Source organism: Hemibagrus wyckioides, linkage group LG20, assembly GCF_019097595.1.
Source record: "Hemibagrus wyckioides isolate EC202008001 linkage group LG20, SWU_Hwy_1.0, whole genome shotgun sequence".
Lineage (NCBI taxonomy): Eukaryota > Metazoa > Chordata > Actinopteri > Siluriformes > Bagridae > Hemibagrus > Hemibagrus wyckioides.
Window position 1 is genome coordinate 2,351,111 of NC_080729.1, and position 13,858 is coordinate 2,364,968.

The following is a 13,858-nucleotide window of genomic DNA, read 5'->3' on the forward strand; positions in this document are numbered from 1 at the left end:
TGTGTGTGTGTGATACTGGCCAAAGGAGGGCGTGCAGACAACACAGCGTCGCAGCTGCTCGTGGGGAGGGGTGTGTTGTGGTGTGTTGTGTAGTGTGGTGATGGGGCAGTAAATGTAATAATGACAAATTAGCCACAACAATAGCAGAAACGCAGCTCTCTTTTTTTCCTGAAGCCTCGTGGAGCTTTCCATGGCTCACCTTCACACCTCCACGAGTACACACACACACACACACACACACGTAAATCGGTGAAAATGTTCAGTGGTGAATTGTTTAGGGATATATATATATATATATATATATATATATATATATCATTCATGCAAGGAATGCAGAGAATATGCATGCATGCACGCTGCTCTCTCTAAATGAAAAAAGGGAGAATTGCAGCATGCAGGCTGCAGAAAGATGTAGAGAATGTGGGGAAGCCGCGAAGCTGCGCGTGCACAGCAATGATGTGCAAAGAGATGATGTCATGGTTTTAAGCGGATGGGAGGAGGAGGAAGAGGAGAAGGAGGAGGAGGAGGAGGAGGATGGATGGATGGATGGAGGGAGGGTAGGGAAGGGGAGAGGGAGGGAGGGAGGGAGGAAGAGGAGAGCGTAAGGTTTCGCAGGCGCTCCGGAAAAAAAGGAAGCGGCGCTTTGTGATGCGCAGGCGGCGCCGTGTAGCTGGCGGAAGAGGAGCTCTCGCAGCCGAGCCCCAGCGTCTCTCCGCCCAGGGGACAGACAGGAGGCAGACAGGAGGGACGTGGGGGGAAGAAAAAAAAACACAGAGGGAGAGAGAGAGAGGGAAGAAGAAAGGATAGAGGAAGGGAAAAAACGGGAACGGCGTTGACGAAGCCGCTGCGATGGCGGCCAAATCGGACGGCGTGCTGAAGATGAAGAAGAGCGATGTGGCGTTCACGCCCCTGCAGAACTCGGACCACTCGGGCTCGGTGCCGGGGCTCGCGGCGGGATCGCGACCGGGCTCGGGCAGCGGCGAGGCGGATTTTACGCGCGGCGAAGCGCGCTGCTGCGGTCCCGAGGACTCGACTTGCCTGCGGCTCGGCGGAGAGAGGCGGAAGTACGGCGCCTGGGACGGTCTGTGGTTGGTGGCCGCGGCCGCCGTGTACTTCGCCGACGTCGCCACGGACGTGTGGCTCTCCGTCGACTACTACCTGCGCCACGACTACTGGTGGTTCGGCCTGACTCTGTTCTTCGTGGCGCTCGGCTCCATCTCCGTGCAGGTTTTCAGCTTCCGGTGGTACGTGCACGACTTCAGCACCTCGGAGAGCGACGCCGCGGCCACCGACAGCGGCAGCAGGACTAACGAGAAGCGCTCGGCGCCGTGCGCCTTCTGCCTCTGGTTCTTACAGTCCGTCATTCACATCCTGCAGCTCGGCCAGATATGGAGGTGAGCCTTCGCCTTCATTTAGTCAGAGGAGCGCGTGGCTGTGGGACTCCCTGTGCACCGGGGAACCCTTGTGCATCCATCATAACCACATCGATTAGCCTATGTGGGATCCTGAGCTTTTTTTTTTTTGATCCTCCATCAGTGCTGTTTATAAGCTCTTCTCTCAAAGCATTACATTATACTGCACTCCAGCACCTAGGGTCACATTTCCATCATGCCTCGAGGCCTCTGTGAGAAGTCTTTTGGGTGTGTTAGCGCTGTGCCAATCAGAAATAGCCTCACAAACAATATACACCATGCACTCCTTATATCCTTGCATTAGCACGCTCTCTGTGAGTGTGTGTGTGTTCACTAGCATCTCTCCACCTCTTTATTTCATCCTAGACTCTCACACCATGCACTGGAGCTTCTACAGGCTCTCTGAGAAGTCTTTAGGGTGTGTTACATTTCTGTTTAGCAGCCTGTTTCTATCCTCGCATCAACAAGGTGTTATGAACATGCTAACACTCTAGACAGGACATTTTATTGACTAGCCAATGGATTTCTGAATCATTTGTGTTGCTGTGGTATGAAGGTATAAAGGAGCTGCTTTAGCAGGTTGTGTATTTAGCATTTCTGTATCAGTAAATATCATGCTAACATCCTGAGAGAAACACTACACACTGGGCATTTCTTGTATCTTTAACACACAAACACTCTAAGCAGGTGATTTTTATTCACCTTTAGCGACTAGCACTTCTCCACCTTTTTTGTCTGTTCTGTGTTTAAACATCCCGGTATTTCGTGTGTGTTGTGATGTCCATCCTGCCTGGTGTTTGGGGTGTGTTTTGCTTTGGCATGCTGTCCTCATTCTTGTGATCTAATCAGCTATCGTGAATATTCCAAGCTGGTGGTGTGTAGCTAGTTATTAGCTCTAGTATTTCTTCACCTTGTTGGAGTCTGGAGACTCGAGAAGCTTGCCCTGAGCTTTGTTTGGGAATGTGGAAGGTTTGGGGTTATGCTAGACATGCAAATAGAAAGATATAACTGGATAATACTTGTGTTAACTTTATAAACTGTTGTCTTGTGCATGGTATATAAGCTAATACTCAAAGCGTGCAGCATGTAGCATTAGGATTAACACTGAGCTGCTTCATTTATCCGTAAGCTTTAAGGTGTGGTTTAGCTCTTACCTTTTGCATTGCTGCTATTTTTGAGCTTGATACTAGCCATGTTATATAATCCAAATATACCCCTCCAAAAAACCTTTGACTTTTTTTTCTCTTAGACTGAACAATTGCTCCACACTGCATGCTTTGACAGGCTAATACCCAAAGCTGGTGATTAGCACCTGGACTTTTTTTCACCTTTTGTGTTGTTTTGGAGTTTTGATAAATGAGAATCTGGAGTCATATACACACCATGCAGGGAGAGAGCTGAAGTGAGTTGAGGTTTTAGTGGTTTATCTTTTGGTTTTGATCTTATGATAAGCAGAGTAATATCATGCATATTTAATTACACCTGATCATTCACTGTAACATAAATAACCACTCTTTACAACCGTGATGAGCTGAAAAGTACTTGATTTTTGGAGAGGATGGACTACATCAGCAGTCATGTTGGAACAGGAAGGGGTCATCCCCAAACTGTTCCCACAAAGTTGGGAGCATGAAATTGTCCAAAATGTCTTGGTATGAAGCTGAAGCATTAAGAGTTCCTTTCACTGGAACTAAGGGGCCGAGTCCAACCCCTGAAAAACAACACCCAAATTCAATGATTTGGTGAGGTGTCCCAAAACTTTTGGCAATATAGTGTATTCAATCCAGCACGTGGTCCAAGCTGTCGTCAGAATCGCTCATGTGACTCGGAACACATTTCCTGCTGTTCTGATATCTGATTTAATGTCTTCAGCTCTTGGTCACATGATTGGATTGCAGGAATGTTCCTAATAAAGTGGCCTACAATTTGCATGTATATATGCATGGCTTTTCTCTCTCTTTCTCTCTCTGGAAGCGGATGGTACATGCATGCTAATACTTATGCTAAGCAGGTAATATCGTGGTGTGGGGGAGGACGTAGCTCTGAAGCTGGCCTCACCTCTGTAGTGCAGATTTCTAGAAAATAAAAGGGTCAGGATTAGGGTGTGTAAACTTTTTCACAGCCAATCTGTGATGCTAATACTGGTTAATAATTACACTTAGCATGTTTTGTTATGTACATTTCCTCCAAGTCTGGAACAGCGGGTTGTAAAAGGACGTAAGCCGGGCTTGGGTTGGGAACGTAGAACCCGGGCTCGCTTCTATTAATCACTCGTATTAATAATGCATCCGAAAATCACTCTCCTAGCGTCAGAGCTATTAAAAGCAGTTAGCGGCTGATTTGCTAGCACGTGTCGATGAGGAACGAGGTTGTGCCGGTTTCCCAGGTGGCACCTCACGCCGTGTGAAGGTCTCGGGTTGCTACACAGTGTTTTGTGTGTTAGCGGGTCAGTACGGTGCTTTTTACTCGGAGCTTTGAAAAGAATCCATGCACTCGGTTCTGTGGTGTTTAATTAATTCACATCCAGATTGTTCCAGGTGAAAGACATCCCCAGGGTCAAGCTAATGGCTAACCTGAGCATATGGATTCATCATACCCTGACCATACGGATTCAAAATACCCTGCCGAAAGCTAACTGCTAACCTGATCATATGGATTCATCGTACCCTGGGTCAAGCTAACTGCTAGCCTGACCATACAGATTCATCATACCCTGGGTCAAGCTAACTGCTAACTTGACCATATGGATTCATCATACCCTCGGTCAAGCTAACCGCTAACCTGACAATTTGGATTCATAATACCCTGGGTCAAGCTAACCACTAACCGCTAACCTAACCATACAGATTTATCATACCCTAGGTCAAGCTAACTGTTAACCTGACCATACAGATTTATCATACCCTGGGTCAAGATAACCACTAACCTGACCATATGAATTCATCATACCCTGGGTCAAGCTAACCACTAACTGTTAACCTGACCATACAGATTTATCATACCCTGGGTCAAGCTAAGCGCTAACCACTAACCTGACCATACAGATTCATCATACTCTGGATCAAGCAAACCTGCTAACCTGACCATATGGATTTATCAGACTCTGGATCAAGCTAACCGCTGACCTGACCATACAGATTCATCATACCCTAGGTCAAGCTAACCGCTAACCTGGCCATATGAATTCATCATTCCCTGGGTCAAGTTTACCGCTAATCTGACCAAACAGATTCATCATACCCTCAGTCAAGCCAAGCGCTAATCTGACAATACGGATTCAGCATACCCTGGGTCAATCAAACTGCTAACCGCTAACCTGACCATACAGATTCATCATACCCTGGGCCAAGCTAACAGCTAATATAACCATACAGATTCATCATACCCTGGGCCAAGCTAACAGCTAATATAACCATACAGATTCATCATACCCACTAACCTGACCATGCGGATTCATCATGGGTCATGCTAACTAATTAGTGCAATGTGACTTGCTACCAGACTTGTGTAATGTAAGATCACAATAGCTGGTTTACTAACAATCGAGATAAAATAAAATAAAATGGTATAATAATAAAAAAATAAAATATCTTTTTAATTAAAATTTTAATCAATTATTAAATAATAAAATTAGGTTCTGTATTACCATAATATCATTAAAAAACAGTTTGTTAACGATCTAGTTTATGCTAACTAGCTGGAAACTAGTTTACGCAGAATAGCTTACTGAATGACAGCTAACTTGCTAAAGATAAAAAAAAAAGATATTAATGTTAATGTTAACTTTGCTGTCCAGACATCTTCATCACAATAATGACAATAATTAGCTGTCCTGCTAGCAACCTTGCCTGAAATTCATACAGTGTAGCGTTAGCCTAATGTTATTTAGCTTAATACTGAGCATGGCTATTGTCTAGCCACAGAATACCAGCAGAAAAGCTAATCCTTCACACAGTGCAGAATTAGCCTTATGTTATGTATCTTGCTAATTAACTTTTTTAGGCTGTTTAGCTAATGTTAGCTTGCTTGCTAGCAAACTGATCACAATAATCCTGAATGTTTCACTTGGGGATAAAAAAAAAGTCTTATATTAATGCTCTAATGTTATTTAGCTAAATGTGGCATACTAGCAGATTTGTCTGAGGTAATTTAGGTCCTAAACCTGATTAGCTTGTTTAATGTTAGCTAGGAAACCTGATCATGTGACATTATCACAAATACTGAGGTAATTTTTGTTTTATTTACACAGTGTAACTTTAGCTTAATGTTATTTTGATGCTACTGAATAATGCTGGTTTGCTAAAAAAGTAATGCTAATAGTTGCCTGATGATAGCAAGATGCTGTCTTGCTAACCTAGCATTATTTAGCCTGCTACAGAATTTTTGATGTTGCTTTTTAATGACTTCATCTAGCGGTTTAGCGTAAGTTAGCCATCTTTCTGGGAAACCAGCCTTCATGCTGAGCAGCAGTCTTGAATCTAAGACGGAAAAGATCAAGTTTATTGATCTATTTGTTGCTAAATCCGAGGCGGTCCACAGAACATCGGGACAACGTGGACGAGATGGTGAAAAACGATGCTTCAGAAAAATGAAAGATTGAATGAAGATATTAGCACCGTGTTGTTGCTAGCACATGTTCTGTGATATATAATACGAGTCGAACGGCGTTTTAAACCCGATTAGTAGTGCATGTAGACGTGCAGGCTGCTGCTCACTGGGACATGCTAACAGGATTACGAGCAGTGATGGAGAAGGTGAGATGGAGAGATGAGACGCTAACCGCTGGCTAACACACACTGAGACCCAAATCAGGTTTGGACCTGAGGGACCTGAGGGACCGGTCCAGCCTAGGTTTAGATTAAACGACCATTTCAGCAGTGATTACCCCTGTGTGTGTGTGCGTGTGTGTGTCTCAACATTCCGTTTTTAAAAATAGCCCGCTAATGCTAACGCTAATGACAGCAATCAGATCCGACAGCATCGAGTGCTGATTTTCGGCGCTGGCTGCAGGTAGGACGTGTTATTAGATTTTGATTACCATCCAAAAATAGATTTAATAATTTTTGCAAATTAGCATAATGCTAATCTATTCGGAGCATGTGCGTTTAGAGAAAATAGATCATTTTTGCAAATTAGCGTAATACTAATCTATTTGGAGCATGTGTGTTTAGAGAAAATCTGAACGCGGCAGTGAAGTTTTCTAGGGTTTCTTTGGTACAATGAATGAATTGGGAACTCTGATTGGTCAGAAAGTGTTCTGTTACTGCAGATACAACAAAAGTGTAGCTACAAATTAAACACCATATCGTTTCTATAGTAACGGCTCATTCACGTAGGATCTGTTTCATACATTCTGTTTCAAATTTGTATGGATGAATCTTTCTGACCAATCAGAGAACAGTGCCAATGGGCGTGGCCTGATATTTTAATAAACCACTTTGATTGACAAGCGCTCGATTTCTCAGAGTCTCTCAAGAGTGTTGTGAATGGGGTTAATTCAGAGTGGTATTATTATATTATGTTTTATTATTTAAAGGTGGATTTCTTCCTGTTTGCTTCTCGAGAAAGCTCTGGCTTCACACTGTCTTATTTCTCAGTTTGATGAGATGCTAACGCCTCTGACAGACGCTTCATGCGACCTTCATTTTAAAGGCACCTTTATAGTCGAAGACGTGATAAAATTTCATTGCCGTTCGTTCGTCATGACGGACAGCGTGGCTGCGTGATGGACTGCAGAATCACCTGCTTCTTCATGGCTAATGAAAGATCAGGTATTCGACTAGAACCCATAACGCTCTGGTGGAAGACGCAGCTAACATGACGAATGGTCACGACGTTTACTTTTTAACTTTTAACCGTTAATGATGAGGTTGTGGCTGTGAAAAAAAAAATTGGATTTGAAGACTGGATTTGTTTCATAGCAACGTGCTACCGATTTCGATTAAAAGCACAGAGTCTGAATAGATAAAACATCCGCTTTGATTCAACTTATCGTTTCTTTCCACGTCCTGTTTTGCGTCATCATCGACTTCTCAGGAAATAATCAGACGGTCTTCAGCAGATCAATAAACCTATAAAACTGTCTATAGTTCACTGACTTGACTTAAATGTGATCCATCAAGGTTTGATATAATAAAATCCTGGATCAATTATTTTGCTAATATTTTTTTGGTTTCTTTGGTCTGGTGAGCTACTTTTTGCTAAATCGTTTATAGAAATCTGTCTGATTGGGTAAACAACAACAAAAACTTCTTGGTTAAAGAGCTAGAGTCGATGAAATATGGACAATTTTTTCATACGTTTATTGGAAAAACGTCCACATCTGGACTTTCACATCTGGACTTCCATATCTGGACTTCCACATCTGGACTTCCACATCTGGTCCTCTATATCTAGACGTCCACACCTGGACATACATACACTTATATATATTACAAGACCTCATTGAGATCTTTACCATCACCACTCATCATCGAGTCACATGGTGAACTATGATGTCATATTGTCTATAAATATCCTCTAGCCCTTGAACCTACCAGTTGGTTCTGAGTGACAGGGAACTCTTGCAGAGTTACAGAAGTGTTTACAGACCCACGTGACCTTCCTTGTGGCCTCTTCTTACGTTAATGTGTTCTTGCTGCTGGATTAAATGCGCTATATGGAAAACTGAGGCCACACTTTACTTATTTATTTTTTTAAAAGCCTGCTGGCGGAGCAGCCGAGCTCCTCCGCATGTGGTCTTGGCTGATCGGTTCCCTTAATGAGCTGGACCTACATGATTGCACTGCAAATGAGCGTGCACCAAACTCCAGGGTGCTTGGGCCTCCATGGTGACCAGGTGCTTGGTCTAAATGGAGTGTGGAGTATTTATAGCAGCTGGTTGGGGGCCATATTGGCAGCGCGACTGACCATCATGTGTGACGGTCCGAAGTCTTCCGAGGCTTCGCCGTGGCACAGGGGCGCTCTCGCTTAACTGTGTGACAGCCTGAAAGTGGTTAAATATAGGAAAGCTAAGAGCACTGGAATATATTGTCATTTAATCGACGATGATCTGGCTAAATGGAGGATTTAAGTGACTGAAGGACCGATAATGGCTCCTGGTGCTCTTTTGCAGTGAAAGGTCCATATCTCTTGAATAAAGAGGTAATAACCCGCTCGCTCTTTCGCCGCGATCCGGACGAATTACCATATTAGGTTACACATGCAGATGTATGCTAATGTGGCTGGTTTTATGTAAGGGAATGTAAATAGAGCTGTAACGTGCCGTCTTTACTCTGCATCGGTGGAGCTAACGCAGTTATTCTCATGCTTAATCATTATTTTAACATTAAAATGAATACAGAATCCAAGCTTTGGCATGTGTGAAGGCCATGATGTGCCTGGAAATTTGATTTAAATTCTAAAACGTGTGTCAGAATCCAATCCAATAATAAAAACTCAGCTTTTGACGGTGATATATCCTGTTAATAGCCCAAATACTGGCTTCTCTAAAGCCAAACTCCACTTTGAACCATATAAATATGTGTATATTCTGACCTGTTTAGCAATCTGAAGCTGTTATTTATGTGAGATGTTAGCAACTGTGTTAGACTAGAAAGTTCCACTAGGCAAAGCAGAAGAATGGCGCCATCATAGCATGGCAAGTTCAGGCTAGTTAGTAGTCTAACCAAGATCGTGAGCATGATGTCATTGAAGGCAGTATTAGCTTTAGAAGGATTTTGGAATTTTGGGCTTTATAAGATGAGAGCTGGAAAGACTACAGGACTAAAGTGCTGCTGCATCACTCTCTTTAGGTAGAGATGAGGCAAACCCACTTGGGTGGGGCAGTGGTGGGTCAAGTGGTTAATGGCCTGGGCTGTTGATTAAAAGGTCAGGGTTCAAGCCTCAGCAGTGCCAAGCTGCCACTGTTAGGCAACTGATCAAGGCCCTTACCCCTTTCTCAGCATCATAGCTGCCCCTGTGCTCTGACCTCAACTTCCTCAGCTGGTATATGCGAAGAAAAGAATTCCACTGTGCTGTAAATGTATGTGTGGTGATAATAAAGTCTTCTTCTTGTTAAATCACCCGGTTGTTGGTAACGTAGGACCCAGTTACCTTTAGATGAAAGGTGCTCAATCTCGAAATCTAGCATCGTAACTATTAATAAAGATTACTACGCGATTTGTATTTTTCCTTTAATAGACACCCGTGTGGGTAGAAATGTTGACGCGTGTATAGCACGGGTTTCAGAAAGATCAGGAGTGGAACAGAAGGCAGTGAGCACTGTTCACGCTGTGCAGTGCATGCTGGCTCATCGCTCTGTCCTCTGTCTCTGCACTCCAATACCACTCCACTCGCACTGGCCGCATTGGCTTTGATGGATTTTGTGTTGCAATGCTGCAGACCTTTTGGTTTTATCTGAATGCATGCTCGAGGTTCTGCTCGAGTCATGCTCCTGTGTAGGACAAAACAGAAACAAAGCACACTGTCCTTGCTTTTAATAACCCCAGGAATGATGACCGTGTTCCAGAGTGCAAATATTCAGGCTGATGCAACCCAGGCAAATATAAGCAACCTGGAAAATGTCCCAAGCTAGCGTGAAAAAAGAGGTAAAATCTATAATCCCACTTTCTCACTGGGCTCAAGGGACACACCGGAGCCAGAGGCCAGAGGCAGGACTCTTTATCAAGACTCTGCACATATGTCCAATGGTCCAAACGGATGCTCAGGGCGGGGCTGAGTGCAACAGCAGAACAGTAAATCCAGCAAGTCTGTAATAGTACTCAAAACAGAAGGTCCAATAAATGGGACTAGGCTTAGTAGCTGGAAGCTAATGAACAATTACTAAGCTTCTTTCCTAGACCAAGTGCAGGATCTTCACAGAACTAGTTTGAAATACAGAATAGCACAAACCATATAACTTAAGTGACGCGTCAGAGCATGTATCTAACCGTCTAACATTAGCACTGTCACTTCTCAGGGAAGTTTCTCCTCCTAAAAGTAAAGTATTCACCAAACTCGTGGCTGGATGAGCTTCTTCAGTGACCAGGTTCTGCGTACGAAGTTAAATGGAGTGTGAAGTATTTTACAGCAGCTGGTTGAGGGCCATTTTGGCAGCAAGAGTGTCCAGCATGATCCACGGACACTCTTTTTAGAAACAGCCTTTATTTGGCACATATACATTACTGCACAGTGAAATTCTTTCTTCGCATATCCCATCCTTGGATGGTTGGGGTCAGAGCACAGGGTCAGCCATGATACAGCACCCCTGGAGCAGAGAGGGTCTTGCTCAAGGGCCCAACAGTGGCAACTTGGTGGTGCTGGGGCTTGAACCCCCAATCTTTCAGTCACCAACCCAGAGCCTTAACCACTTGAGCCACCACCGTCCCTAATTATTATCTTTTTATTAGCCTAATTAGCTAAATTGCATTAGTATTTGGATAATATGGAGTAATAAAATACGGACTCGTGTTTATGGGAATTTATTTCCAGTTATCTAAAGTTAGAAGCATTTGATCAGTGCATGTTTGGCTCTAAAAGCCAGAAAGTTAGGAAGCCAGAGAGAGTCCAGATGTGACTACCATATCCTTTCCTAGAATTGTATTCTGCTTATGTAGCCACACACACAAACACACACTGTTTGCATATTTCTCTGCTTCCACTTGCCTTTTAATTAATGCTGGAAAATACAATTATGGATGGCAAGCACGGCTCATTTAACAAACAAACAGGTTGAAAAGTGAGTGCGGCCCGGGTAGAAGGGTGCGGCGTGCCGTGTGTAATGTATATGTGTGCGCTGAAAAACTCCTCCCCAAAGGAGGCATTATCTAGACTGATGCCTTTAAATGCTCAGCTCTTTCTACTTGGGCTGCATTTAGCTCCGACTCTTCACGCTTATGCGATTCTGTGATTGAAGGCAATGCATACTTGAGTGCAAAGGATTTCCGTGGTCGGTAATTTTGATTCCAGCTGCCATTCATGGTGTTAAGCTGAGTAAACGATGTGCTTTCCATTGCAAATCTGTCTTGTCATGCTTTAAAAAAATCAAGGTGGCTGTAGATTAGCAATATTTCTCTGCTTAAAGTTTTCTCTTACTGGGTTCCTCAGATGGAAATCATATTCCTAGTCTGAGCAAAACCCATATTGTGGATAATACAACAAGATTGTAGTTCTGATGAAAGCAAAATAGAAATAATCATTAAGTGAATTAGCTAATCTGGAATTCTAGGCTCTCTGGAGTCAATCCGGACTTGACTCAGACTCTTGGACTCTTGGCTTGAACTAAAGACTCAACTCTGATTTCATTACTTAGGACTTGACATGAACTTCATAGGCTAGGACTTGGACTTGGAGTCGACATAGAAACAACAACCTGGTGGCTGTGTGACTTGTGTCTGGGATTTGACTCAGTGTTTTGGGACTCAAGTTAGACCCTAAGCTTTACATTTACATTTCTTGATTTGTATCTGTCAATGAAACTGATCAGTTGAGGGTTAAAGGCCTTGCTCTAGGACCCAATAGTGGCAGCTTTTCTGTACTGGGAAATAAACTCACAACCTTCCAATCTGTACTTAAAAACACTAGATTTGTGGCTGTAAATTGTCTTAAAACTCTAGACATGACTCATAATGTATGACTTTTTACTTGACAAGGATTCAAGATCTTGGTACTCTGGATGTGACTGTGAGTCTATGACTAGGGACTCAGCAGAAGGGACTTGAAACTTCAACCAACTCTCTAACCTTAAAATCTTGGTCTCTACACACTTAGAGGATGAGAGCTTGGGACTTGGACTGAAACTCCACAGCTTAATACACTTGAATAGTCTCTGACTGAAAATCTGGGACTTGAAACTCAGACCTGACTCAGACTCAGTGCCTTGGTACTCAGGAATCTGGACAAGCATTTTACATTCTGATTTGACTTAAATCCTATGGCTTAAGACATTTAACTTGGTACAGGACACTGCGGCTATATTTATACAGCCTGGGATTCTGGACAGCCCAGAGGCTGGAGACACATGGGATTTAGGGGCATGATTTAAACCTGGTGTCTTGGGACTTGTCTTAGAATCTAAGCATTGTCCCTTTAGATTTGACCTACAGTCTATGGCCTGACAGTCTAGTGTAGGACTCTGTGGACTTGAGTAGGGGTTGAGACTTGGTGTCTATGATGTGGACACTATAGCTTAGACTCGATTTAGCTGGCTCTACAGCCTGAGACTTTAGGTTCTAATCAGGATGTATAGCTGTCAATTCATGGCTCAGGTTTAAACATCACACTCATGAACAAGTCTAGTGTAGCGCAGTGTCTCCATACAGAGCTCGGAGGATTGAAGAACAGCCTCACAAATGACTTCTCGCATACCATCTTTATATTGATCTTGATTACATCTTTGCTTTTAAAAGAGCTCCATTCCTACTTGTTAACATCTTAGATCAGGCCATTATGTTTTAATGGTTATTGGCAGAGGCATAGCATTTCATTTAGTCTGGTGCATTCAACTATCATGATTATATATGAGCACGACTAAAACTTGACCATGTGGTTTAGGGGGATTTTTAGATATCATTAGAAAAAAAAAACACTGTTCGCAGCCAGGAGTTAAAAAAGAAACATCACGTAATGTTTACTATTCTGGAATAAAAACTTTTAGTTTGATTTTTCACTGAAATTATGCTCTTGTCTTTGACGTGAGCAATGAACCGAACCATTATGTGCATTTTGAGCTTAATTGGCTAACAGGATGTTCCACCATGTCTATTCTGAGAATAACTAGGTCTAAGCTTTGGTTCTTAGAAAGGTCCACAAATGGACCAGTATGGAACAGCTGACCTCTGCTTAAATTTTCTCTAATGGAAAATACCATTCTACAAAAATCTCCATTTAACATCACCTGTGCTTCATCGCTTCACCTGGTCACTCACTAATTGGTCATGTACAGCAAGAAAACACGTTAAAAATCTAAACGTTTGCGATTTCAGACATAGCGGCCGTGTTTTGCTGTTGATTCCGTGTGCTCAGCCGCTCCTACAGGAGCAATGCCTGTGGGAGATGAATATTTAAAGTGTGACGTGTGTGTATTCAGGCTGTAGCTCCTGCATTATTAAAGAACCCTTCATGCTCTTGTTCGTCTCTTGCTACACCAGGTCACAGCACCACTGCACACTGTTCCAACAATTTTAACTACAAAATAAACTCTCTAGAAGCAGGAGCCTAAGGCCAAAAGGTCCAGCTCAGGCTCAGTTAGCACCTAGCAAACAGGAGGCATGTGTGTGTTTACTCTAAAACAGGTAATGTTTGACCCAACGTCCTACCTGCACTGAATATCAATCTACTTGATCATCTGGCAAAATGACCGTTCATTGTGGTCATTATTATTCCAGAAAAGATCTAAAATGGAGCTAAAACTACTTTTAAGCTGGAACAGATATCCTGAAATCCTGAAATGTAATAGTAGATATAAA

At 43.0% G+C, this 13,858-nt stretch overlaps 1 protein-coding gene across 1 annotated transcript in view; it reads left to right on the forward strand.

Annotated features, from left to right (window-relative positions):
- The first annotated feature begins 593 nt into the window (after positions 1–593).
- xkr4 (XK related 4) overlaps positions 594–13,858 on the forward strand; it is a 55,602-nt gene continuing 42,337 nt past the window's right edge. Inside the window, exon 1 of the mRNA XM_058417838.1 lies at positions 594–1,394. Within this exon, the coding sequence (XP_058273821.1) occupies positions 850–1,394 (545 nt within the window). The 5' untranslated portion in view covers positions 594–849. The remainder of the gene's footprint in view (positions 1,395–13,858) is intronic.